We start from the raw sequence: 26370 nt of genomic DNA, 5'->3' as shown, positions 1-26370 counted from the left end.
ACCGGCTCAGCTAAGGAAGGTAAAAAGGTCAATTACACACAGGCTCAGCTCAGAAAGGTAAAAAGGTCAATTACACACAGGCTCAGCTGAACAAAATACCGATTTCAATTGCACACAGGCTCAGCTACATATGTAAGGAAGGTGATATAAAAGTGTATCACACATGCTTAGCTCAGAAAGGTAGCAGGAAGATTTGATAGATAACTTGTTGACCATCAAACCTCTGTAAGCTTATATGAATGCTTCTAATTAACAAGATTAAGTAAATTAAATTCTGTATATGTATAAAATGCTAGTTTATGGATAGTTTTTTTTCTTACTAAGGTTTAAAGTTTTAAATAACATTGCAATTATTAACTTAGAAATGCTAGATACTACAATTACTATACAAGTATTTATTGGTTTTTTCTTCAGACGAAATCGAACTGTGATAAATTAATTAAAGAAGTTGAAACCAAAGATAAATGGCTTGAGGAAAAAAGGAAAAGAATAGATGAGTATTTCAAAGTGATAGAAAGACTGGAGGAAGAAAAGAAAAGGGTAGGTATAATTATTTTGGATGCAGTGAAGTACTGTAAATTCCTAATTAAACGCGAGGAATTAATATCCGCGTAAAATCGCGAGAAGCCGGTCTCGTGAATTTAAAAATCTCGCTTTAAATTTTCAAATATATGTAAACTACATGAAACTATGCTAAAATTTCGACATTCGCGATTTTATGTTCTCGCGATTGAATGGAAAACCGTTGAATCGCGGAATTAAGTACTCGCATAAAATAAGGAATCTACAGTATACATATAATAATCATAATATATCGTTGTTCAAAATATTTTTTGTTTCCATCACAATCTTTTGCTCCCCGTGACTTATTCAGACTGTTCTAAGTCAAAGAGTGAACCGCATCTTATTGATTTCAAGCATTTGTGCTTTATTCTCATCTGGGATCCATACCGTGGAAGTATTTGTAAATATGTTGAAGGTTATCTTGGTATCAAAGGATGAATTAAAACAGGATTATTTCTATTTCAAATTCCTTCTGTTGATTATTTTAAATATTGATAGCATATGTTAACTTTGATGATAAAACACTTAGATCATGACAATGCAGACTTTGGCCTTGGGGAAACAGTTAACCACTGGCAGATCATTTTCTGTGCTAGTTTGGGACAACATTTTAAATGTTTCCAAAGTAGCTCTGAAATATTTAAATGAAAAACAGTCCATTGTTAAGTATTTGTGTATTTTTGAGACTGTGAGTCTATGTAGAGTGTCAGACTTCTTTCCATTGTAGCTGGAGGACTGTTCTTGAGGTAAAGCTTGACACTGGTATTACTGTGTTGTAGAGGATTATTTTTTGTCTCAGCATGATTTACTTCCTGTGTGTTTACAAAAGATGGTGTCATATGTTCTTTTCATTGATTGTTTGTGCTAATGTAATGATTTGTGTAAGGTCAAGGTGAAAGTTGGATTTGTACAGTTCTGCATAGTGACGAGTCTCAAAATACATTTATAGAATTTTATGTAAAACCTCATTGAGTACAAACGTTTAAAATTATAGTCAAATTACAGACCTAATGAAAGTTGTTGGGGTTCCTGTGAAATACTTAACAACTCCCAGTGATAAAACAAACTTTTGTATACAACTTTAAAGTTCTTATTGATGTTAAAAAATGATGAATACTCTATATATTTTCTATAAATCCACAAATCAACAATTAAATAATTTTAAGTTCTCAGTGTAGGTTTGGGTTTTTAGCTCACCTGAACCGAAGGTTCAAGTGAGCTTTTCTGATCACCCGTTGTCCGTCGTCCGTCTGTCCGTCTGTCTGTCTGTCCGTCCGTCTGTAAACTTTTCACATTTTCAACTTCTTCTCAAAAACCACCAGGCCAAATTTAACCAAATTTGGTACAAAGCATCCTTATGGAAAGGGGATTATAAATTGTTAAAATGAAGGGCACAGCCCTTTTCAAAAGGGAGATAATTGCGAAACAGTAAGTATAGGGTGCATGTCTTTTAAAATCTTCTTCTCAAGAACCACTGCACCAGAAATGCCTATATTTACACAAAAGCTTGTATATATAGTGAAGATTCTAAATTGTAAAAATCGTGACCCTCGGACCAAAACTGGGGCCCCAGGCGGGGTTCAAATTTTAACATAGAAATACATAGGAAAATGTTTAAAAAATCTTCTTCTCAAGAACCACTGCACCAGAAATGCCAATATTAACACAAAAGCTTGTATATATAGTGAAGATTCTAAATTGTAAAAATCGTGACCCTCGGACCAAAACTGGGGCCCCAGGCGGGGTTCAAAGTTTAACATAGAAATACATAGGAAAATGTTTAAAAAATCTTCTTCTCAAGAACCACTGCACCAGAAATGCCAATATTTACACAAAAACTTGTATATATAGTGAAGATTCTAAATTGTAAAAATCGTGACCCTCGGACCAAAACTGAGGCCCCAGGCGGGGTTCAAAGTTTAACATAGAAATACATAGGAAAATGTTTAAAAAATCTTCTTCTCAAGAACCACTGCACCAGAAATGCCAATATTAACACAAAAGCTTGTATATATAGTGAAGATTCTAAATTGTAAAAATCGTGACCCTCGGACCAAAACTGGGGCCCCAGGCGGGGTTCAAAGTTTAACATAGAAATACATAGGAAAATGTTTAAAAAATCTTCTTCTCAAGAACCACTGCACCAGAAATGCCAATATTTACACAAAAGCTTGTATATACAGTGAAGATTCTAAATTGTAAAAATTGTGACCCTCGGACCAAAACTGGGGCCCCAGGCGGGGTTCAAAGTTTAACATAGAAATACATAGGAAAATGTTTAAAAAATCTTCTTCTCAAGAACCACTGCACCAGAAATGCCAATATTTACACAAAAGCGTGTATGTATAATGAAGATTCTAAATTGTAGAAATCGTGACCCTCAGACGAAAACTACAGCCCCAAGCGGGGTTCAAAGTTTAACATATAACTACATATGAAAAATGTTTAAAAATTTTCTTCTCAAGAACCACTTCACCAAAAATGCCAATACATACACAAAAGGTTGTATATATAGTGAAGATTGTAAAAATTGTGACCCCAAAACAAAAAGTGGGGCCCCAGTAGGGGTTTAGATTTTAACATATATAGGAAAATGTTTTAAAATCTTCTTCTCAAGAACTATAGTGCAACTGTTTGGGATATTACTATGCATACATGTACATCCTTAAATAATGTAGATTGTAAAAAATTGTAACTCCTGGACAATTGATGGGCACCAAGAGGGGTTCAAAATTTAAACATTTTAAAAAACATAAAGGAAAAGTTTAAAAAATTTTCTTCTCAAGAACTACAATGTTTTAGTTTGTGGAATTTCTATGCATGCATCCTTCGCTTATGTAGATTGCTAATTGGTAAAATCGTGACCCCGGACCAATACTGGGGCCCCAAGATGGGGTCAAAGTTTATTATAGAAATATAAAGGTAACATGTTAAAAAATCTTCTTCTCGAGAACTACAATGCTTCAATTTGTGAGATTACTATCATGCATACAACCTTGGATAATGAAGGTTCGACAGTTTTAAAATAGTGACCCCTTGACTAATACTAGGGACCCAAGATGGGTTTAAAGTTAAATGTAGAAGTACCGGTATATATGGAAAATGTTTAAAAATCTTCTTTTCGAGAACTACAATGCATCAATTTGTCAGATAACTACGTAAGCACCCTCAAAAAGTGTAGATTCAAAATTATAAAAGCCGTGACCTCAATCTAATACTGGGGCCCCAAGAGGTGTTCAAAGTTTAGCATAGAAATAAAGAGGGAAAATGTTGAAAAATCTTTTTCTTGGGAACTATAATGCTTCAGCTTGTGAGATAACTATGCAAGCATCCTTAAATAATGTAGATTCCAAATAATAAAAACTTTAGCACTGGACTAATACTGTGGCCCCAAGAGGGGTTCAAAGTTTAACATAGAAAGATATATTGAAAATGTTTTTAAAAAGTTTTTCTCGAGAACTATAATGCTACAGTTTGTGAGATTACTATGCAAGAATCCTCAAATTGTGTAAACTCTAATGTAGTGGAACCAAGAGTTATCTTTCTTGATGTTCTGTACAGTCTGAGAGTTATTCCTCTTGAAGTGGAACTCTTCTACGTTCAGTTTTTCAGGTTGTGTACGTGCGGTCCCACCGCAGTGCTACATATTTTCATTCCTATGTTACTATTTATGTTGTTCAAGCCAACCATAAACCTCGGACCATAACTGGGTCCCCAGAAAGGGGTTCAATGTTTAAAATAGAAAAGCATATGCTACGAAATGTAATGTTACAAGGAACTGCTGTTCAGGTGAGCGATGTGGCCCATGGGCCTCTTGTTAGTGTTGTCATGCTCTGTAGAGGGGATCACATGGTGATTTTGTTTTAAGCCTGTAACTGCATGATATGCATGTGTCATTAGATTACCATTTCATATATTTTAGCTCACCTGAGACGATGGCTCAAGTGATTTTATATTTTATCAACATTTGTCTGAAGTCTGTCTTGCATCATCCTTGTCTCACATTTTCATCTTCTTCTCCAAAACCTCTGGGCCAATTTAAACCAAACATGGCACATAGCATTATTCGGTGAAGGAGATTCAGGTTTGTCCAAATGAAGGGCTACACCCTCATTAAAGGGGAGATAATTTTGAAACATTAAAAATTTGTTGGTATTTTTAAAAAATCTTCACAAAATTCTCAGTGGGAGATGGGGTTGAATTTTTACATTGGAATAAGTAGAGAAAACAACAAAGGAGATCAATGTTTAACTTATATATGTTGAAGAAAAATTTAGAATATTATTTAAAAATCAAGATATACTTGGCTAAATTGTCGGGATATTTTGTATCTGATACTCTAAAAATGTCTAAATCTTTTGTTGGCTATATATAGCAGTACTTTAAGAGGTATACTGCCATGTTGTTGGTTGCAAGTTACAGATGTATAACTGTGTTGGTTATCATTTAGATGTTGTACATTGTTGCCATGTTGTTGGTTGCCTGTTACAGATGTTGTATTGTGTTGCATTGTTGTCTTTCCAATGTACCTTGTTGTCATGTTTTTGTTATATCTGTTACGGATGTTTTATTGTGTTGTCATTGCTGTTGTCTGTCTGTGTTACATGTTTAAATGTGTTGTCATGTCGTTGTATATCTGTGTCAGATGTTGTAATGTGTTGTTATGCTGTTGTCTGTCTGTTACAGATGTTGTAATATGTTGTCATATTGTTGGTTGTCTGTTACAGCATTGTAATAAGTTGTCATGTTGTTGGCTGTCTGTCAGATGTTGTAATGTGTTGTCATGTTGTTGTCTGTCTGTGTCAAATGTTGTAAGGTGTTGTTATGCTGTTGTCTGTCTGTTACAGATGTTGTAATATGTTGTCAAATTGTTGGTTGTCTGTTAGAGTATTGTAATGTGTTGTCATGTTGTTGGCTGTCTGTTACAGATGTTGTAATATGTTGTCATATTGTTGGTTGTCTGTTACAGTATTGTAATGTGTTGTCATGTTGTTGGCTGTCTGTTAGATGTTGTAATGTGTTGTCATGTTGTTGTCTGTCTGTGTCAGATGTTGTTACAGTATTGTGTTGTCATGTTGTTGTCTTTCTCTGCAGATGTTATGTGTTGTCATGTTGTTGTCTGTCTGTTTCAGATGTCTTAATGTGTTGTCATGTCGTTGTTTATCTGTATCAGATTTTGTAATGTGTTGTCATGTTGTTGTCTGTCTGTTACAGATGTTGTAATGTGTTGTCATGCTGTTGTCTCTCGGTTACAGATGTTGTAATGTGTTGTCATGTTGTTGTCTGTTGGTTACAGATGTTGTAATGTTGTTGTCTGTCAGTTACAGATGTTGTAATGTGTTGTCATGTTGTTGTCTGTCGGTTACAGATGTTGTAATGTGTTGTCATGTTGTTGGTTGTCTGTTACAGATATTGTAATGTGTTGTCATGTTGTTGTCTGTTTGTTTCAGATGTCTTTATGTGTTGTCATGTCGTTGTATATCTGTGTCAGATGTTGTAATGTGTTGTCATGCTGTTGCTTGTCTGTTACAGTTGTTGTAATATTTTGTCATGTTGTTGGATATGTTTTGCAGTTGGAAGAGGAACGGAACAGGGAACAAAAGAAAGTGAAAGATGTGGAAGACAAGAGCAGAACATACTTCACCAAAATTTACCAGCTTGAAAACATGCTCGAAGTTCTCAAGTCTGAGAATGAGAAACTGAAGATACAATACAATAGAATCTCTGTGAGTACCTGTCATTGGTTTATTTTATACATTAGCCATTCAACCTAATATTGCAGTACCAAGGTAATAAGACCCATCTGTATAAGTAGTTTGATAACTTGGAAATCTTTGCTTATAAAAACATACAGTTGTATAATATACAATCAAAAGTTGCATAGAAAGTCTATCTCAAAAGCATTGTTTGATCTTTTCAGTCAGGTTCCAGTATAGCTGAGGAGGTGATAGCATCAGATAAGGTCTGTGAATAATCTCACCCACCACTAGACTACATCTACCCACAGACAAACACACACACACACAGACAGGCAAAGACACACACTGTGTCAGTGAAAACCAATCAATTGTGACAAATTGATCAATATGCCCTTAACTATATTTTTGTCATTATATATATGAACATTTACTTAGTAGTTTTAGGTACCATGTTTAATTTTGAGTGCCTGTAGGCATTGTTACAATCCAAGAAAACTCCCATTAAGTGGACAATCATACTTTCTTTATTTCAGAATTTTTATTAATTAGACATGATTAATATGAAAACAATGTTAAATGTATTTGTTTAATTTAATATTTGTTGTGGAACAAATCATACCCAAAAATTGCCAAAACTCAACATTCAAATTTTTGGTTCATACCAGCACTCTCAGTACTTTGATTGTATTTCTGTATTAATTTAGTTTGCATTTCTCATCTAATGTTAATGGTAACTATGTTTTTTTTTGGCAATATGCAGATACAGAAATTTAGTAGCCAAGGTAAATTATCAGGTTGATAAGGGAATATGGGACAAAATCAAAGTTATTTATATCAAAAATAGACATATAATGGAGATTGAAATAACCTCATTCGAGTGGTACTTTTGTTTTGATCAGCTGATAGTGGTAAATCATGTAAATGATAATGTAGAGATAGAAAGGAACATCATGAATCAGCATTTCTGAGACTGGATAACTCTGTAGAGATAGATAGGGACATAATCAGCATTACTGAGACTGGATAACTCTGTAGAGATAGAAAGGGACATAACCAGCATTTCTGAGACTGGATAACTCTGTAGAGATAGACAGGGACATAATCAGCATTGCTGAGACTGGATAACTCTGTAGAGATAGATAGGGACATAACCAGCATTACTGAGACTGGATAACTCTGAAGAGATAGATAGGGACATAATCAGCATTACTGAGACTGGATAACTCTGTAGAGATAGATAGACACATAACCAGCATTGCTGAGACTGGATAACTCTGTAGAGATAGATAGGGAACTAACCAGCATTGCTGAGACTGGATAACTCTGTAGAGATAGATAGGGACACAATCAACATTGCTGAGACTGGATAATTCTGTAGAGATATATAGGGACACAATCAGCATTGCTGAGACTGGATAATTCTGTAGAGATAGATAGGGACACAATCAGCATTGCTGAGACTGGATAACTCTGTAGAGATAGATAGGGACATAACCAGCATTACTGAGACTGTATAACTCTGTAGAGATAGATAGACACATAACCAGCATTGCTGAGACTGGATAACTCTGTAGAGATAGATAGGGACATAATCAGCATTGCTGAGACTGGATAACTCTGTAGAGATAGATAGGGACATAACCAGCATTACTGAGACTGGATAACTCTGTAGAGATAGATAGGGACATAATCAGCATTGCTGAGACTGAATAACTCTGTACAGATAGATAGGGAACTAACCAGCATTACTGAGACTGTATAACTCTGTAGAGATAGATAGGGAACTAACCAGCATTGCTGAGACTGGATAACTCTGTAGAGATAGATAGACACATAACCAGCATTGCTGAGACTTGATAACTCTGTACAGATAGATAGGGAACTAACCAGCATTGCTGAGACTGGATAACTCTGTAGAGATAGATAGGGACATAATCAGCATTGCTGAGACTGGATAACTCTGTAGAGATAGATAGGGAACTAACCAGCATTGCTGAGACTGGATAACTCTGTAGAGATAGATAGGGAACTAACCAGCATTGCTGAGACTATTTAACTCTGTAGAGATAGATAGGGACATAACCAGCATTACTGAGAATGGATAACTCTGTAGAGATAGATAGGGACATAATCAGCATTGCTGAGACTGGATAACTCTGTAGAGATAGATAGGGACATAACCAGCATTACTGAGACTGGATAACTCTGTAGAGATAGATAGGGACATAATCAGCATTGCTGAGACTGGATAACTCTGTAGAGATAGATAGGGACATAATCAGCATTGCTGAGACTGGATAACTCTGTAGAGATAGATAGGGACATAACCAGCATTGCTGAGACTGGATAACTCTGTAGAGATGGACATAATCAGCATTGCTGAGACTGGATAACTCTGTAGAGATAGATAGGGACATAATCAGCATTGCTGAGACTAGATAACTCTGTAGAGATAGATAGGGACATAACCAGCATTGCTGAGACTAGATAACTCTGTAGAGATAGATAGGGAACTAACCAGCATTGCTGAGACTGGATAACTCTGTAGAGATAGATAGGGACATAATCAGCATTACTGAGGCTGGACAACTCTGTAGAGATAGATAGGGACATAATCAGCCTTACTGAGGCTGGATAACTCTGTAGAGATAGATAGGGACATAATCAGCATTGCTGAGACTGGATAACTCTGGTCTGTCTCATGTTCGCTGTAACCTCAACAAAATCTCATTGTTCATCTTCATCAATTGCAGTTTTATATGTAATTGAATGTCTTTGCTGCATCTTATGTTTGCATTGTGTTTTTGCATGATTTACACTTTTCGAATGAGTTATTGGGTTTTACATTGGCATGTTGGTTTGAAGTGGGCCTTCATTCCACTATTTTAGAGTTGCCCAAAAATGTTAAAATTGTATATTAAAATTCAGATTGAGATCAAAGATCAATTGACACTAGTTTTATGGTATTCTTAGTTCCAAAGATGTTAAACAATTTAATTGCTCTGAACTACATGTATCAGCATGAAAAGTACCATATGGTAGGAACATTGTCAGTCTACCTAACAGGATTTGTTTGTTGGTTGGGTTATTTTGTTGATTTGACTGTAGAGCTGAACCCAATAAACAGAATATTTTACAAAAGTGGCTTGTTGTATAAAACCATCACCAGTTGTAAGCGAGGTGGTAGGAGAATGGTGATGGCAGTGTAACAGTGTCTGGTGCCCTTTTTTACAGTTCCCTGTCATGCATGATGACCTTTACCCAGATGATGAACCTACGTATAGATCCCCCGAACAAAACTGTAAGTACGCCTGTACCTGATTTAAATCTTCTAAATATAGAGACAATGTAATGATTACCTTTTCCAGTTTCCCTATACAGTGGTAGCAACGTTATTGTTGACAAACAACACGCACGATTCTGATACACGAATGATCACGCACGGTACACGAACGATCATGCACGATACACGGACGATCACTAACTTACTGAATCTTCACGATACACGAACAAAAACGATTAAATACGCAACCGAACGATTCTACACCATTAAACACGCAAAATCAAAATTAATTTTTAAGATTACAATTAAGGAAACTTATTACTTTAATTTGTATTGCTTTATGTTTGTGTGTTATTGAAAAGCGGCATGTACTTTAGACATGCACTGTTTTGTATTTTACATTTTTACACATCCATACACAAATATAAAGGATTCACACACAAATTATTTCTTTTGTCTCCATAACGAATATTAACTTCTATCATAAGTTAAAGAAAATATGTGTACCGGTAATAGAAATGAAGATAATGCATAAACTACACAAAATTATTTACATACGAGTTGACTGTTTATGTAATTTAATTCTCTTGCGTACGATTTAATTATGCGGGATACAGGTAAATTTGTTACCTTGTTCCATAGAATTTCGATTTTTCACATCCAATATTTTCATAATTCACAGTACATAATTGATTTATTTATATTTATTCCAAAGTTTAAAGCGTCTAAATAAATTTTATTTCAAACAAATGTGTATTAGATAATTATGCGTATTCTCATCTGAAAGAAAAACGTTGGGAATAATCGTTTAGTTTAAAACGGGGAATGGGTAAGCCTGGCCGCTTTCATTCAACGTGTCGCTTTTGCTAATATGATTGAAATTATTTGTCAAGACACAATTGATGCTTGATATAGGCTGATTATAAAATTAAGCAAAACTAACTCGACCGAACAAAGGATTGAATAAACTGGAAATACAAAAACGTATTTTAACGACGAAAGAGAGAATGAATGTTAACAACTGTCAATGTTCTTGTATAAAAAAAGTTTTATTAAATTCACATTGTTTTACAAAAACTACTTGTCTTTGTTTTAAGAATAAATCCTGGCATTCCGTAAAAAAAGTTAGAAAATGAAAAAACCGCACGATCACGCACGATAAAAAACGCAAACCAATTTTCCTGATACACGCACGAACTCGCACGTTACACGAATGATCACCCACGTTACATGAACGATTTAACACGATTGGCTTGTCAACAATAACGTTGTTACCACTGTAGCCTGTCAAATCAATTGTAATCATCAGCACATATATGCTCTCCAATTTTGAATTTTATCATTGATCAGATTTCAATTTTGGAAGGTTTTTTTCCTCTACAATATTCAATTGTATATAATTATGTGAAAAGTATTAGTTCAATGATAAAATTGTTGTTCCAAATCCAAGAAAAAATTAATTTTGTTCAGCCTCAGCTAATGGAGCACTGAATTTCTATCCACACGTATTTGTCTCCCTTAGAGCACACTTTCCCATCTCTTTTTTGTTTTATCTATACATCACTTGATTATTGTTAATCTCCTAATCAACAAATCATTGCTCTGAGACAGGTCTACTAGAGCTCCCTCCCACACTCCCGTACATCACTTGATTGTTGTTAATCTCCCCATCAACAAATCACGAGACAGGTCTACTAGAGCTCCCTCCCACACTCCCGTACAACACTGTGATTGGTTTATCTAGGGAATGTATTTTTCACTGGATTAACAGTAGATGCACTATGTGCTCTCTTTAACATGCGTTGTCTCATATTCCTGTTTTCTTTCTAGATGCATGGGACATTTGTATGAAAAACTCAATTAATTTACTATATATAGCCACTTAATCATAACAAGCCTGCCAAGTCATATATCTGCAACGTTATCAGATCAAAACAATGCTAACCTGCATGGTTTTAAAATGATTAACCTTACGAGATAAAGGTGCATCATCATCTTGCCTACATGTATATGCCAAGTTTAATATTTAGCCGTAATCATTTTAACTCTAGATTCAGCTAATGTTTTTCAAAACAATTATGACACTTTTCATGGCTCAGTAAGAAATGATTTATTTTCAAGGTGTGTTGCATAATTGAAATGAAATGTTTATTTAAAAAATTTGTTAATATATAAATCTAGGAATAAATTATCAAAGAATATACCAATGGAATCACCATTAGTTATAGCCCATCTGTAATGTCCCTAGCACCAGCCCTAAAGCTCATAAATCCAATGTGTGGGTAGCCTTGAGAGACTACTCCCATTTTTTCCTCAGTCAATGAAATCTATTTTTCAGATCAGAAAGTTTCGCGCTCTCCTCGGCGTGATGACAGCATGAAGCCTGAGGTTGGAGGGTCGTTCCGCCTGAATGATGTCGTAGAGCCTCAACCATTTAACTACTCTATAATCCCTGTACACACTCTACTCAAAGGTAGTACATATTGGGAAATACTGTGGAGTCATTTGAATTCATACGTGCGAATTTTGGTGGATTGTGCGGTTTTTGCAAATTTGTGGGGAAGTAATTTCGTGGATGTGTTGGTGTTCAGTTACAGTAAGATAACTAACTTTTTCAGAATTAGTTTTTGTTGAGGATGTAAATTCGTGGAGGAGGGCTACCCACAAATACCATGAAAATTGAGCCTCGAAGAATACTAATGATTCCACAGTAAATGAAATAAATATGATAAAATCTGTTTCCATTCGATTTTTATCCGTATTCATCTTTGAAATCAAGCCAGCTTTAAAACTTCTAAATACTTTAGACATTCTGATTATCAATGTCCAATAACTGTACTTCTGAATTTTGTCGAAATTATTTTGTATGATTGGTGCTATGTCTGTTCTAAAAATAATTTTGGATAATGTTTATTTAAAAATATTTTTGCTTTAGAACAAGAAAAGCACTCCAATCCTGACATTTCTGAGCAGTTTGAGGGAGAGGGAACAACTACAGGGGCGTCAGCCTCGAACACTCTCAGCAGTGACACGTCAGAGGACACGGACACAGAGCTGATGGGGTTCAACGTCAATATTCGTGAACTACCGCTCAAATGGAGACCGTAAGTATCAATATCCGCGAACTAACGCTCAAATGGAGACCGTAAGTATCAATATCCGCGAACTACCGCTCAAATGGAGACCATAATATCTATATCCGTGAACTAACGCTCAAATAGAGATCGTTAGTATCAATATCCGCGAACTGCCACTCATATTGAGACTGTTAGTATTAATATCTGCGAACTCCCACTCAAATGGAGACCATAAGTATCAATATCCGCCAACTCCCGCTCAAATGGAGACCGTAAGTATCAATATCGGCTAGCTCTGACCCAAATAGAGACTGTTAGTATCAATATCAGTAAGTGAACTAACACTCAAATTATGTAGAATCAATGTCTCCGATTCCTGGTACTTGCCCTTAAATACAGGCAGTACGTCTCAAATTATCTGCAAACTACCTCTCAAATAGTGACCAAAGACATAATCAAAATACCTGCAAACTACCTCTCAAATGAAGGCCTAAGACATTAATCAAAATACCCGCAAACTACCTCTCAAATATCTTATAACTACTTTTCAAATAAAAGCCATGAGTTTAAAATTTCTGCGGCTTTTATCAAATAGAGACAATAAGTTTCATAATTTCTGAAATTGGTAAGTTTAAAATAGAAGTTTTTAATTTTAATTAGTTTGTAAATGCTTATATTCAACAAGTAGAAAAACCTCACTTGTTAAAAAGTATGCAAAATGTACATTTATTTAGTTGTGTATTAATAAAAAAGACATTGTTATTTAATTGTTGGTAATGTTTGGAAATAGACTCCAACTGTTTTGAGTTTCGGTATTGTTTCCATGCCTGGCTTTTGGTTATTTTCCCTCCCTCAAAATCAGATATATCAGATCAGATACAGGTATATTGATTTGTGCTTTGGAAGCTACTTAAAAACATAGAAAATATCCACTCAGTTAAGGCATTTGATTAACCAACTGTCAGTATTGTATGTAACTACAATATTTCATGGTATGTAAATACATAAAATTTAATTATAGAATGTAATTGCATTATTTCATTGTATGGGATATCATTATTTCAAGTTTTGTCATTACAATAAATATTGCATTGTACATTGTACGATTATTTCAAGGTATGTAATATATTCTGATCTCAGACCAAAATCTACCCCTCCTAGTGCCCAGATGGACAAACAATGCACCTACAAAGTCATTCTACCCGTCCTTGATGAAAAACTCAAGATCACAGGGGGGAATTTCACAGGGATATTCATCCTTGAAGTAAACAGAAAATTGGAGAGTGGACTTTGTGTGGGGGACCAAGTTATTTCTGTAAGTTACTGTAATTGGTAGAGATCAAGTAACTGTAATTGGTAGAGATTAAGTTACTGCAACTGTTAGATATCAGGTTATTTTAATTGTAAGAGTTCAAGTTACTGTAATGGTTAGAGTTCAAGTTACTGTAATTGTTGGATATCAAGTTACTGTAATTGTTAGAATTCAAGTTACTGTAATTGTTAGATATCAAGTTACTGTAATTGTTAGATATTAAGTTACCGTAACAGTTAGAGATCAGGTTACTCTAATTGTTAGAGTTCAATTTAAGTTACCCTAATTGTTAGAGTTCAAGTTACTGTAATTATTAGAGATCAAGTTACTCATTACCCAACAAGTTTATTAAACTGTACTTTCTTAATCAAGAAGTTACTACAATCCAACTTTTATTTGTGTGGAAATTTTTTTTGCTAGGCTTGCAAGAGCAACTTCACAAGTAATTGTCGCTGCTAAAACAAGTGCTCATCTGGTTGTTATTACAACAAATGTGTAGACAAGGCTATGTTTTGAATCAGTTTATCTCAGGTGCATTGTAAAATAAAGTTGACGCAAATAACATTTGGTTTGCCGGACGTGATTATTAAGTACTGCCAAAATCTATTTAAAACAACCATGCAGTTACCTGTGGATCATTATGTAATTGTCATTTTTCTCAAGGTGTTACACTGCAAGTAACATTTTTTTAGTGAAAATTGTTGATAATTATTAATTTCTATTATAATTTAATTCTGATTGCAATGCCTCATTTGATTGGCTAAACAAATTTATTTATATTTTATAACATAGTAACTAGCTGGCCTCACAATATGATACACATGCAAAACCGCTTACCGTTACATTTAAATTTTGTACATATTAACGTAATTTTTTAAAGATAATGTGCCTTTAATTTCTACCTATGTTATACTAGTATTATGTTTACATTTTTTTGATTAACCGCTTCCTTTTAAGTCTTCTACACAGCTGATGTTGATTTTCTTCTTTTGGACTCTAGGTTCAGCTTCTGAAGAGCGACTATTCCTGTGTAAGTAAGAAAGAAATGCGGACGCTGACACTGATGGAGGCCAGGGCTGCCTTCCTGTTCGAGAATCAGAGGGATAACGAGAAGGACTTGGAAATCACCATTAAAAGAACTGCCATAGAAGGTAGACTCCGCATAAAGTGGTACAGAAAATAACTATTAAAAAAACCGCCATAGAAGGTAAACTCCGCATAAAGTGGTACAGAAAATAACCATTAAAAAATCCGCCATAGAAGGCAAATTCCACTTACAGGGATACAAGAAATCCCCATTAAAAGAATGGCTATTGAAGGTTTTTTTCTTCAAGTTTTCAAATTGTGCAATATTTGACTCTAAAATAAATATATATATATATATATATATATATATATATATATATATATATATATATATATATATATATATATATATATATATATATTAAATATGTTTTTTTGGGGTTTTGAACTCATGACTTACAGATCAGCAGCTGACACTTTGAGCTTTTATCATATGTCGATGTACTTGGGAGATTATTTTTAAAACAGACCAAGACTCTTTGGGTATAGGCAAAATTAGCTTTTCTCTATTATATCTAAGGAATAAGGAATCATTCTTAGAGTATTAAAAGAGGTGACAATTTTGTCAAAATCCAATAATTTAAAGCCTAAAGGGCTTTATAATAGATTTGATCACGCTCCGACTGAAATTATCACCTCATAATATTCAAACTTTAAGAATGATTCCTTATTACTTATATAAATTTCAGCAATTGTACGATTAATTATTTGAATATAAATAAGCAAACCCTGCTGGCGCCCCAATTGCAATTATATGTGATTTGAATATATTGGACTGTATAGTACAAAATTGATACGTAGTGTTATCACAATCAAAGACGCTGAAAAATATAAATATTTAAACAATAAAATGCTTTCTCTTATGCGGGATAAGAAGATGGCGACATTGCAGAATAAATACATGTACGAGGGTCAATCAAAAAATACGAAGACTTTTGTCATAGCTATGTTGCTTAACGTCATATCATTACTAAATTTGGTAGACATAATTTAGCAATAGTTTCAGACAATTTGCATGAAAAAAAAATTAATAAATTCCTTAATTTCTAAGAATTATTTAGAATCTAATCCTGCAAAAATGAGGTCACGGCGCACGGTCAAAATTTGTTTTATGTCAACAATAAACCATATAATGTTGAAAGTAATATCTCTATAGATTGGGCTTAAAATAAAAAAATATTGAAACCTCAAATTAAGTATAGTCATGGTATTCTATGTTCCAAATAATGACGGGATATATTGTTTTGTCGAACAGATATTAGTAACTAAAGACAGAAAGTCCTCTTTAAAATTGACTATGAACATGGACGTCGCCGGACGTCACGGCGCAACGAGAAGTACAAACAAAATGGATTTAACTCAGGAAAAAGCCAATACAAGCTATGAAAATGCTCAATGGTGCAAAAAATAAGTCAACAATTATTTGCAAGTTTGTGTTTATTTGTAATGAATTTTGTGGGGGTGGTGGTAATTGTATTTTGATTATAAAACAGTCCGAAAGAGAGTAGAATATCTGTAAATATTTGGTAAAAAAAAGTAACGTCAACCGACGTTCAGGGTTATCCTTACTGTAAACTAATAGATACACGGTTAGAAAATGAAAACTTTGAAGAACTAACTTATGATTCTCAAACAAATGTGTGCAAATAAGATGTCAAGTGGTTCAGTGCCATTTTAAATTATCAGGAGAAAGACACAAGAGACTAAGCATGTTATAAAGATGGAGTATATCTATAAACTGTGCGTGTTTAATCGACGTTATGTTTTGAACGTTACTGTGCGCCGTGGTGACTAAACATGTTGTTTTTAAAAAGGGGTAACAAAAATACCGTTTCATCAAATGGACTAAAACTTCGCATATCAATAACATAAGTGTAGGTGCACAGATTAATCTGTTACGTATGACTTTCATGAAAAATGTATGATGGACAGCCACATTGTCTTCGTATTTTTTGATTGACCCTCGTACATAACCTGTTTATGCAGGTTAATATGTAAATTTGTTCTGCAATGATGCTACTTTCATAACCCGAGTGAACCATCAAAGAAAGCTTTTTTATTGTTTACATTTATATCTTTCTTTTAACAAATTAATAAAATGATTATGAAAAGTAACCAAATTCAACTTAATTACTGTTGTTGTACATGGGTACGTTAGCTAAAAGAACCAAATCGTCTCCTTTGGGAATTTGAGTCTGGCATCATCATGATTATTTCTTGCACTCAGTGATTTTTCATAGGTTCGTTTTAGGTTTTGACCAATTGATAAACGGGGCATGAATATTTCAGTCCTGTTTGTTTCTAGTATAGAGCTATGAATAAACAATAAATTTCCATAAGAAATAGAGGGAATCATACTCAGTAGATGTAAAATAAAATAATCAAATCTCTTCACAAACTGTTGATTTATTCAATAAATACATTTCTGGACACTCTATAACTTTTCGACTTATTAAGTCAATTCAATTTTTCACTGAAACAATACATCAGGCACTATATACAATTAGTAGAAATTACAAAATACACATAATCACCAAGGAAACAAACACATGGCACAATTTGACCCATTCCAAGATCTACATGGTTTAAATTTTTGCTTGACAAAATTTGTTTTACAATAATTCAAGGCAAAACTCAGTAACAGCAAATTTCAAGAATTTCAAATGACCAAGGAAAAAATGTGTTTAAAAAGCAAATTTGTGGTAAATAAGAGGAACCTAAAGAAAAAAAGTCCAAACAAGATACATGTATTTGATTTGTATAACTGCATGTCAGTAACAAAAAAAAATGCTACAATTATTTCATTTCTAAATAAGTTTTGGACACAGCTACTCAAAGTACTGTCAATTTTATGGTGACAGTCTTGTTTTTGTGAGCCGCTGCTAAATTCACAGGCATCAAAGACATGCCGCTGAAACACCCATGCGATATGGCTGCGCTATAGCTCGCTGGATTGCTTTGCCAGCATCAATGAAATACCACCTCCTTAATGACTGTGTGTGCACAACATTTAGGGATTGCAAATTGGAAATAAACATTTTCCTTACAAAATACTCTTATTTTACTGGTAGGTAAATGTTGTTTATATATATTTATGTCTTAACTCCGCCTACTACAATCAGATTGGACAAGTGTCAGTTGAAACAATTTGTTGAAGCTATTCTGGAGTTACAGACCTATAAAAGTTCGCTATAGGTTTGGTTTGAGGTTTATTGACCCATATGGGGTTCAATGGTAAACCCAGAAAAATGTCGGTTCTAAATAGTACATTCTAATAAGCACCACTGGTTGCAATTCTAATGATATCAAAAGTTCAGCGTGCATGAACTAAAGACTTACCAGGTACAAAAAAATTCTGTTTATTTTCCTTTTTCTCCCTTCAGACCTCAAAATATTCTCATCTGTACAAATAAGAGCTCTAGGATTATACATAACATCAATGATGTAGGACCTGATAGAGGAACTCTGTAACAGACAGGCCAGGCCTTTCTTGTACAATTCATGTAACTGTAGGAACAATCTGTTTTGTGCTGAGCCATGGACCTTTGTCAGAAACAGGTTGCCTTGAGGGATGAAAAAGTTATGACAGATCCCCTCATACACCCATCTAAGGAGGAGTTTAAAACAGACCCAGAAATTGGCCAGGAGATTTTGTGGACACCAGTGCAGAAGTGTGTTTTGTTGAATGGCCCAAAATACTGTTGTCTTCATATGATAGGAACACAACAGTTTATTGGTTTCTTCTGAATCAGATTGTTGATTAAAAACTTCTTTTAAAACAAGTTTTAACAACCCATAGATCAAAAATTGGCAGTGGTTCATTGAATAAACTAGTTTATATTCTGCTTGTGAAAAAGAAATTCTCCATTCGTCGGTTGTATGGGGGGGCTAATGGGTGTCCTATTGCTACAAAGTGGCATCCATTTCTGACAATGTCATTAACAACTTCAGGGCCAGGCTAAGAGTGACATCTATCTATCCATAAGGAGGCAGACGGAGGCCAAAAGTCACAAACAAAACAGGAGGCAGTGTCATATTCTAGTCTCCCTGCTATATTACCACTACCGCAGGGTCCATGTACAGAAGAATTAGGAACTATTGTTGAACAAGTTAACTGTCTGTATATAGAACTAGATATATAGACTATGCCATTCATTCTAACTAATGCTGATTGGACTTCTCTGTATCTTGATGGTGCCAGTAACTGAAGTAAAGTGAATCCTGGTGGACTCCCAGAACTGTCAGAGAGAATCAAGGTTGTATTGGCTGTGTTGTAATACTCAGACTGAGACATGTCCAAAATCACTCGGTGGTCGTTGAACCAGAACATAATGTCCACATCTGATCCTTTCAGTCTGAAACCTTCTCTCATACTTCCACTCATCATCGGAATGATCCCATCATTAGGTGTCACTCGTCTGTCCACCATCTCCCTGATGTCCCATGTCTCCCTCCTCAGGGCCACCTGTTGTGAGGTTCCAACTATCTCACACAGTCCCACAAACACTGACTCTGACATGTGCTAGAGTCCCTCACATCTGTCATTTTTTAATCAAATACACTGGCATTGAAAATGCTATTTTGTTTCTTATTTTCGTTACTTATATTATCAAATAGATAATGTAATTGCAGTTTCTGTATTTTAAAAGCAAATTTGGAGATAATTGAAAACACTTACCTTTCTTGAGGGTAGGACTCCATTCTTTACATATCTCTGACAATTTTCATGCTAGTTTGAGTTGCAGTAATTTTTATATTTCCTTATAGTTTCAACTCAATATTAGAATTTTATTTTAGTCTGAATTATAATCCAAATTCTGTGAACAGAGGATTATATGTGTAATTCATTATTTGCAAATGGAAGGTATAGAATAGAAAATATAATTTTCACAAACATGTAGTCATTTTGAGAAAGGAATACTGGTCGGCAACAATAAGTCCTTCTTGGACAGTCCTTCAAAATCTTGTTTTTTAATACTTTTACATCATCTTTTTAGAGTCACTCACTGTTCTCCTAGTTTTAAGGTAGCAAGGAAACAGTTTTGTATAAAGTGCCATTTTAAATTTTTGAAAAAAAAACGAAAATAATGCTGTATTTGAAGGCTACAATGTAGCTAGTCTTGCCTGAATTCATAAAATGATTTTTAATGATTATCATTAGCAATGAAAGGATCTAGATCTCAAATAATCCACAGTATAGAAATTTTTACACATCTTATCTAGAAATTTCCTCTGAAATAAGAGACCTTAAAAAAGTGAATAAGAGGTACTATTTAGGTATGAGTGCTGAATGAAAGCTGAAAAAATCCTAGGTACAGAATGTGGACACACACACACACCATGGCTTCAATAACTTAAAAAAATCCTCCTTTGCTACCAAAGTGTTAAAATAAATCTAAATTAAAATAATTTTTTTAAAAATCAGCAATTTATAGCCTTAAACAAACTTCATTTTAAACAGGATTCATTAATGCTTTATACAAGTTTTATGTAATACCATTTTAACTTTCTGGTTTATAAAATTGAGTTTTGCCAATTTTGATCTAAGTTGTATATGTTTCTTTTATTGTCAGAGTATGAGAGTATCAGGAAATGGATGGAAACAAATAAGAGTACAGGGGACTACTTCTATGTCAGGTATGGTTACAGAGTACAGGGGACTACTTCTATGTCAGGTATGGTTACAGAGTACAGGGGACTACTTCTATGTCAGGTATGGTTACAGGGTACAGGGGACTACTTCTATGTCAGGTATGGTTACAGAGTACAGGGGACTACTTCTATGTCAGGTATGGTTACAGGGTACAGGGGACTACTTCTATGTCAGGTATTGTTATAGACAATAACATTAAAAGTTCAGTATTTTGAAATGCAAGAAGTAATAATTTTGTGATCTTGTAGGGTAACAAGGGTGACTTTAATTATCTTAAAGAATCCATGTGTGTAGGGATGTGATAATGATGTGATCTTCTATGGTAATAAGGCAGACTTTTATCATATCAATGTTTAATGTGTATGGGGTGATGATAGTGATGTTTTTGGTACAGGGCAGGAGCTGCAGTCAAGGAGAAGGTGCCAGACTGTCTCCCCATAAAAAAGGGGGACATCTTACGAGTGACCAATACCTACTATGTCAAAGGGGATCGCAAGTACTGGAAGGTGTGTCCCTACGACAGGCAGAACGAAAAGTGGGGCAAAGAAGGCATTATTCCGTCAGAGTAAGTACACCATCACAGGAATCTGTGTATAACATATACCACCCCCAGCCCCTGTACGCATGTATACTGTGGTTTCATTCATTTTCTTGGGTATCAATTTTCGTGGATTTTTTGAAAACCACAGTTTCAAGGATTCGTAATTTCGTGGCCAATGATCCAATCAATACAAATTGATAGTTGAAATTGAACTTCAATGAACATTTAATTTCGTGGATCAGCTTAACAACAAAATCCACAAAAATTAGTATTCAACGAATATTGATGAAACCACAGTACCTCAAAGTGCTATTGTGTAGCTATCTGTTTGTAACCCTCACCATTACACATGTATACCTGAAACTGGTATTGTGTAGCTATCTGTGTGTAACCCTCACCATTACACATGTATACCTCAAAGTGCTATTGTGTAGCTATCTATGTGTAGCCCTCACCATTACACATGTATACCTCAAACTGCTATTGTGTAGCTATCTGTGTGTAACCCTCACCATTACACATGTATACCTCAAACTGCTATTGTGTAGCTATCTGTGTGTAACCCTCACCATTACACATGTATACCTCAAAGTGCTATTGTGTAGCTATCTGTGTGTAACCCTCACCATTACACATGTATACCTCAAAGTGTTATTGTGTAGCTATCTGTGTGTAACCCTCATCATAACACATGTATACCTCAAAGTGCTATTGTGTAGCTATCTGTGTGTAACCCTCACCATTACACTTGTATACCTCATAGTGCTATTGTGTAGCTATCTGTGTGTAACCCTCACAATTACACATGTATGCCTCAAACTGCTATTGTGTAGCTATCTGTGTGTAACCCTCACCATTACATATGTAAAACCTCAAACTGCTATTGTGTAGCTATCTGTGTGTAACCCTCACCATTACATATGTAAAACCTCAAAGTGCTATTGTGTAGCTAACTATGTGTAACCCTCACCATTACACATGTATACCTCAAACTGCTATTGTGTAGCTATCTGTGTGTAACCCTCATCATTACATATGTAAAACCTCAAACTGCTATTGTGTAGCTATCTGTGTGTAACCCTCACCATTACACATTTATACCTCAATCTGCTATTGTGTAGCTATCTGTGTGTAACCCTCACCATTACACATTTATACCTCAAACTGCTATTGTGTAGCTAACTATGTGTAACCCTCATCATTACATATGTAAAACCTCAAACTGCTATTGTGTAGCTATCTGTGTGTAACCCTCACCATTACACATTTATACCTCAATCTGCTATTGTGTAGCTATCTGTGTGTCCTCAGCAATGTTAAGGCGTCACAATGCTAAAATACGGCTGGAAAGTGATATTGAATCATCGCAAAAATACTTTGATCTGAAGTATTTCTTATTATCTTTGTAACATTTATTGACAATGATGTTTAACATTGTATTTGATGCATTTTAGTGACGTCATATGTACCTTGTAATCACGTGACGGGCTAATCGTAATATTGCAAGTGGAATATTTAAATCGCATCGGCGCAGGTGATTAATGACATTAAATCAGAAATATTTTTAAGGAAAATCCTTTGTTATGTCATATTCTTTGAAGTTCTTGCTTAGGCTTGAAATAGATATTTCGTTATGGAAGATATTGTTGAAACATTCCACAAAAACATCAAAATAATGCACATTTTTACTTATCAAAAGTGATTTATAAAAAATTGGGGTGAAGCCGTAGGTTTCCCAAGCACGATTCACATTGGTACTTGCATTCTCTACAAATTTTATGTAAAATATTCAAAAATTGTATTAATCTTTCACCTGCGCCAAGCTAGTTTTTACATACATTAAAATTTCTTCCTTCATTTGTTTACAAGTAGCATGGAGAGTCTCCAAACAATTAGTTTATAAATAGTCTTTTACTAACACGAAGCTTTAAAACTGCCGTTTTTTTTATTCTGGTTTTTAATATGAATGAATTCTGTATGTCTAGCATTAATGGCAGCATCTATGTAAAGGAAACATGCGGTTTTATGTTAAAGTTAATTATGATGTCATATCGTATGAAGTACTGACAAGTGACTTTCTACAAATCGCTGTAAAATCAATCATGATGCCTTAACATGCCCGCGTAACCCTCACCATTACACATGTTTACCTCAAACTGCTATTGTGTAGCTATCTGTGTGTAACCCTCACCATTACACATGTATACCTCAAAGTGCTATTGTGTAGCTATCTGTGTGTAACCCTCACCATTACACATGTATACCTCAAACTTCTATTGTGTAGCTATCTGTGTGTAACCCTCACAATTACACATGTATACCTCAAACTGGTATTGTGTAGCTATCTGTGTGTAACCCTCACTATTACACATGTATACCTCAAACTTCTATTGTGTAGCTATCTGTGTGTAACCCTCACCATTACACATGTATACCTCAAAGTGCTATTGTGTAGCTATCTGTGTGTAACCCTCACCATTACACATGTATACCTCAAAGTGCTATTGTGTAGCTATCTGTGTGTAACCCTCACCATTACACATGTTTACCTCAAAGTGCTATTGTGTAGCTATCTGTGTGTAACCCTCACCATTTCACATGTTTACCTCAAAGTGCTATTGTGTAGCTATCTGTGTGTAACCCTCACCATTACACATGTATACCTCAATCTGTTGTTGTGGAGATAGCCAATGGACTTTCTGTCTGTTTCAGTATTCGAAGACTTTTTTCAAATGACAGAAGAGGGGCATTCCGAGCTCGTAAGTCTGAATTTTAGTATCATGATTATTTTAATGATTAATGACCTTAAAGAAAAAGATGCACTGGCATATTATGTTATAAAATGTCAAATTGTAGGTAGTCTCTTTGTGAGGGTTCTACCCATGAAAGGTAAGTACTTGTTTAATAAATTCTTATATTTGTTGTAATGTTTGTGAAATAATTTATTGATTAGGAATCCCTTTATAAAAACTAGAAAAATTATTGTAATGAATATACTGTGCACAGGATTTTTTTCAACCCATTCTTTGTTTTTTGCACAATTTTAAAAAACTCTTAAAATATTTCATTTAATTTTAGATTTTGGCTTATAAGTTTAGCTAGAGAGAAATAAAACTTAACGTGTGAAAGAAACTTTGATTTAAATTTCCTCTCTAACAATTAGTGCAAATACATTAAACATAAAAATGGGCATTGAAGACCCTTTACACAGTAAATGTTGATGTCTGAGTTGAGATTACTGACTGTGTTCCAGCGAGTTCTAGGCTCCCTGTGTTAATGTATGGGCCGGAAAACATCATCAGCTCTGCCCAGAGCTTGATAGTGGACGACTCCCCCGACTACCTGTGTTACAATGTCGACAAGGGTAAAGTATACACAATACATCTATGAAATATACCGTAAATCTACTATGTTAACAAGGGTAAAGTATACACAATATAAAATATACCGTAGATCTACAATGTTGGAAAGGGAAAAAGGATACTAACACAATATAAAATATACCGTAGATCTACAATGTTGGAAAGGGAAAAAGGATACACAATATAAAATATACCGTAGATCTACAATGTTGGAAAGGGAAAAAGGATACACAATATAAAATATGTATCTATAACTGAATGAATTACCGTCATCCCATGGCTTAAAAATACTTTTTTATAAACATGTATATTTGAGGAACAGAAAAATCTAGGAAAGTGAAGATTAGTTCCTAGTTAAGGATATTTGTGATATATATCAACTGTGGATTTACTTACATAATCTGCCTACAGTTTGAATAAAGCGCTTTGTAATTTCACTTCCATGTTTCTGTTGACAGGAAGAACGGTTGACATTCTGAGGCACTGCATAAATACGGTTTGTAAATCTGAATTTGTTGAGTCAAGAAAAATTAATTGAAATTTTACAAATTTAGATTTTTTTTATTTCAAATTTGATACAATGCTGAACTATAATTTTGTGCATATAATGTCATAAGTACATTGTCATAGTAAGGTGTCATAGCTCAAATCCTTGCTATGTCTGGTATCATGCTGTTGTGAATAAAGATAATTCTGTGAACAGTTTAATGTTCTGTAGGTTGTCATTTTGAAGCTCATAAGTGCTAGTTGTGTTGTAAGGCAATCACTGTATGATGTCATAGTGTAACTCTTTAGTACTGATATTTGATATGTTGTAGGGCAAGCACTGTATGATGTCATAGTACAACTCTTTAGTACTGATATTAGATGTGTTGTAGGGCAAGCACTGTATGATGTCATAGTACAACTCTTTAGTACTGATATTAGATGTGTTGTAGGGCAAGCACTGTATGATGTCATAGTGCAACTCTTTAGTACTGATACTTTGATGTGTTGTAGGGCAAGCACTGTATGATGTTTTGGTACAGCTCTATAGTACTGATACTATAATTATATAATAGTGTTGTGTTGTGCATGTACTATGCCTAAATAGTCCGGCTCGTGCACTATGTATCAAACCCTGACTACTATTTAGGCATAGTACATGCACAACACAACACTATTGTTATTTTTAACCGACTGTTGAATATACTGACGTGCTTTGCTATAATGTTAGCTGTGACGTTCCAATGTTGACAAGTCCCTATAAATTATCACTGGAAAAGCAAGCGTTTGGATTTTTTCAAATAAATCAATTGATTTGACTATCTATTTAATCCACAAATTGTTGTACAATAAAAATTCAACAAAGGTTTTTGTTCTTTTCAAGAAATGAGAGACGTTTGGCCTTACCGAGAAAACTCGAAATGTTTAGCAGACGAAATCTCATTGAATTTTTTTCTTGCACATTCTTTATCAAGCGTCATTTAAAAAAGCGTTTTTGTGATTCTCATGTAGAATTTCTTTGAAAAATGTTCAATCAATTTGTTCAAAAGTTTATAAGAAACTTTAACTTTAAAATTACCGTCAATAATGAAGTGTTTTTGGAAAAATGAATAATTTTAATTGCTTAATGTCAGTCGTATATATCTACGTTTTATATATATAAATACTGTTAAGTTTACTAACGGCTTATTTAGCGTAGCGGTAACGCGTTGGGCTTCAAGCTTGAAAGATTTTAGCGTCGTGAGTTCGAATCCCGCTGTCGGCGCTTGAAAGATTTTCGTTGAAAACATTTGCCGTGCTCTTTTTCG

General features: G+C 34.5%; 2 protein-coding genes across 7 annotated transcripts in view; one reads left to right on the top strand and one right to left on the bottom strand.

The window, feature by feature from the left end:
* Positions 1–26370, top strand: part of LOC128165469 (caspase recruitment domain-containing protein 14-like) — a 56780-nt gene that overhangs the window by 26089 nt on the left and 4321 nt on the right. For 2 of the 6 annotated variants that reach the window (XM_052830061.1, XM_052830062.1), the window contains exons 10-24: positions 415–540; positions 6138–6290; positions 6485–6526; positions 9498–9564; positions 11377–11391; positions 11885–12019; positions 12482–12650; positions 13764–13938; positions 14936–15086; positions 20595–20658; positions 21069–21239; positions 23928–23974; positions 24072–24104; positions 24469–24579; positions 25036–25073. In XM_052830061.1, coding sequence (XP_052686021.1) covers positions 415–540; positions 6138–6290; positions 6485–6526; positions 9498–9564; positions 11377–11391; positions 11885–12019; positions 12482–12650; positions 13764–13938; positions 14936–15086; positions 20595–20658; positions 21069–21239; positions 23928–23974; positions 24072–24104; positions 24469–24579; positions 25036–25073 — 1497 coding nt within the window. Of the gene's footprint in view, positions 1–414; positions 541–6137; positions 6291–6484; positions 6527–7023; positions 7046–9497; positions 9565–11376; positions 11392–11884; positions 12020–12481; positions 12651–13763; positions 13939–14935; positions 15087–20594; positions 20849–21068; positions 21240–23927; positions 23975–24071; positions 24105–24468; positions 24580–25035; positions 25074–26370 lie in introns of those variants that run through there. The other 4 variants (XM_052830064.1, XR_008241062.1, XM_052830063.1 and 1 more) reach the window with 4 other exon arrangements.
* Positions 16798–20576, bottom strand: LOC128165470 (uncharacterized). The gene has a single exon (XM_052830067.1). It carries the CDS (start codon positions 19538–19540, stop codon positions 18980–18982), a length of 561 nt encoding a protein of 186 aa, XP_052686027.1. The 5' UTR covers positions 19541–20576; the 3' UTR covers positions 16798–18979.

Source organism: Crassostrea angulata, chromosome 10 (genome assembly GCF_025612915.1).
Source record: "Crassostrea angulata isolate pt1a10 chromosome 10, ASM2561291v2, whole genome shotgun sequence".
Classification (NCBI taxonomy): Eukaryota; Metazoa; Mollusca; class Bivalvia; order Ostreida; family Ostreidae; genus Magallana; species Magallana angulata.
Note: the sequence above shows the minus strand (reverse complement) of the source record. Positions and strands in the feature narration are given on the sequence as shown.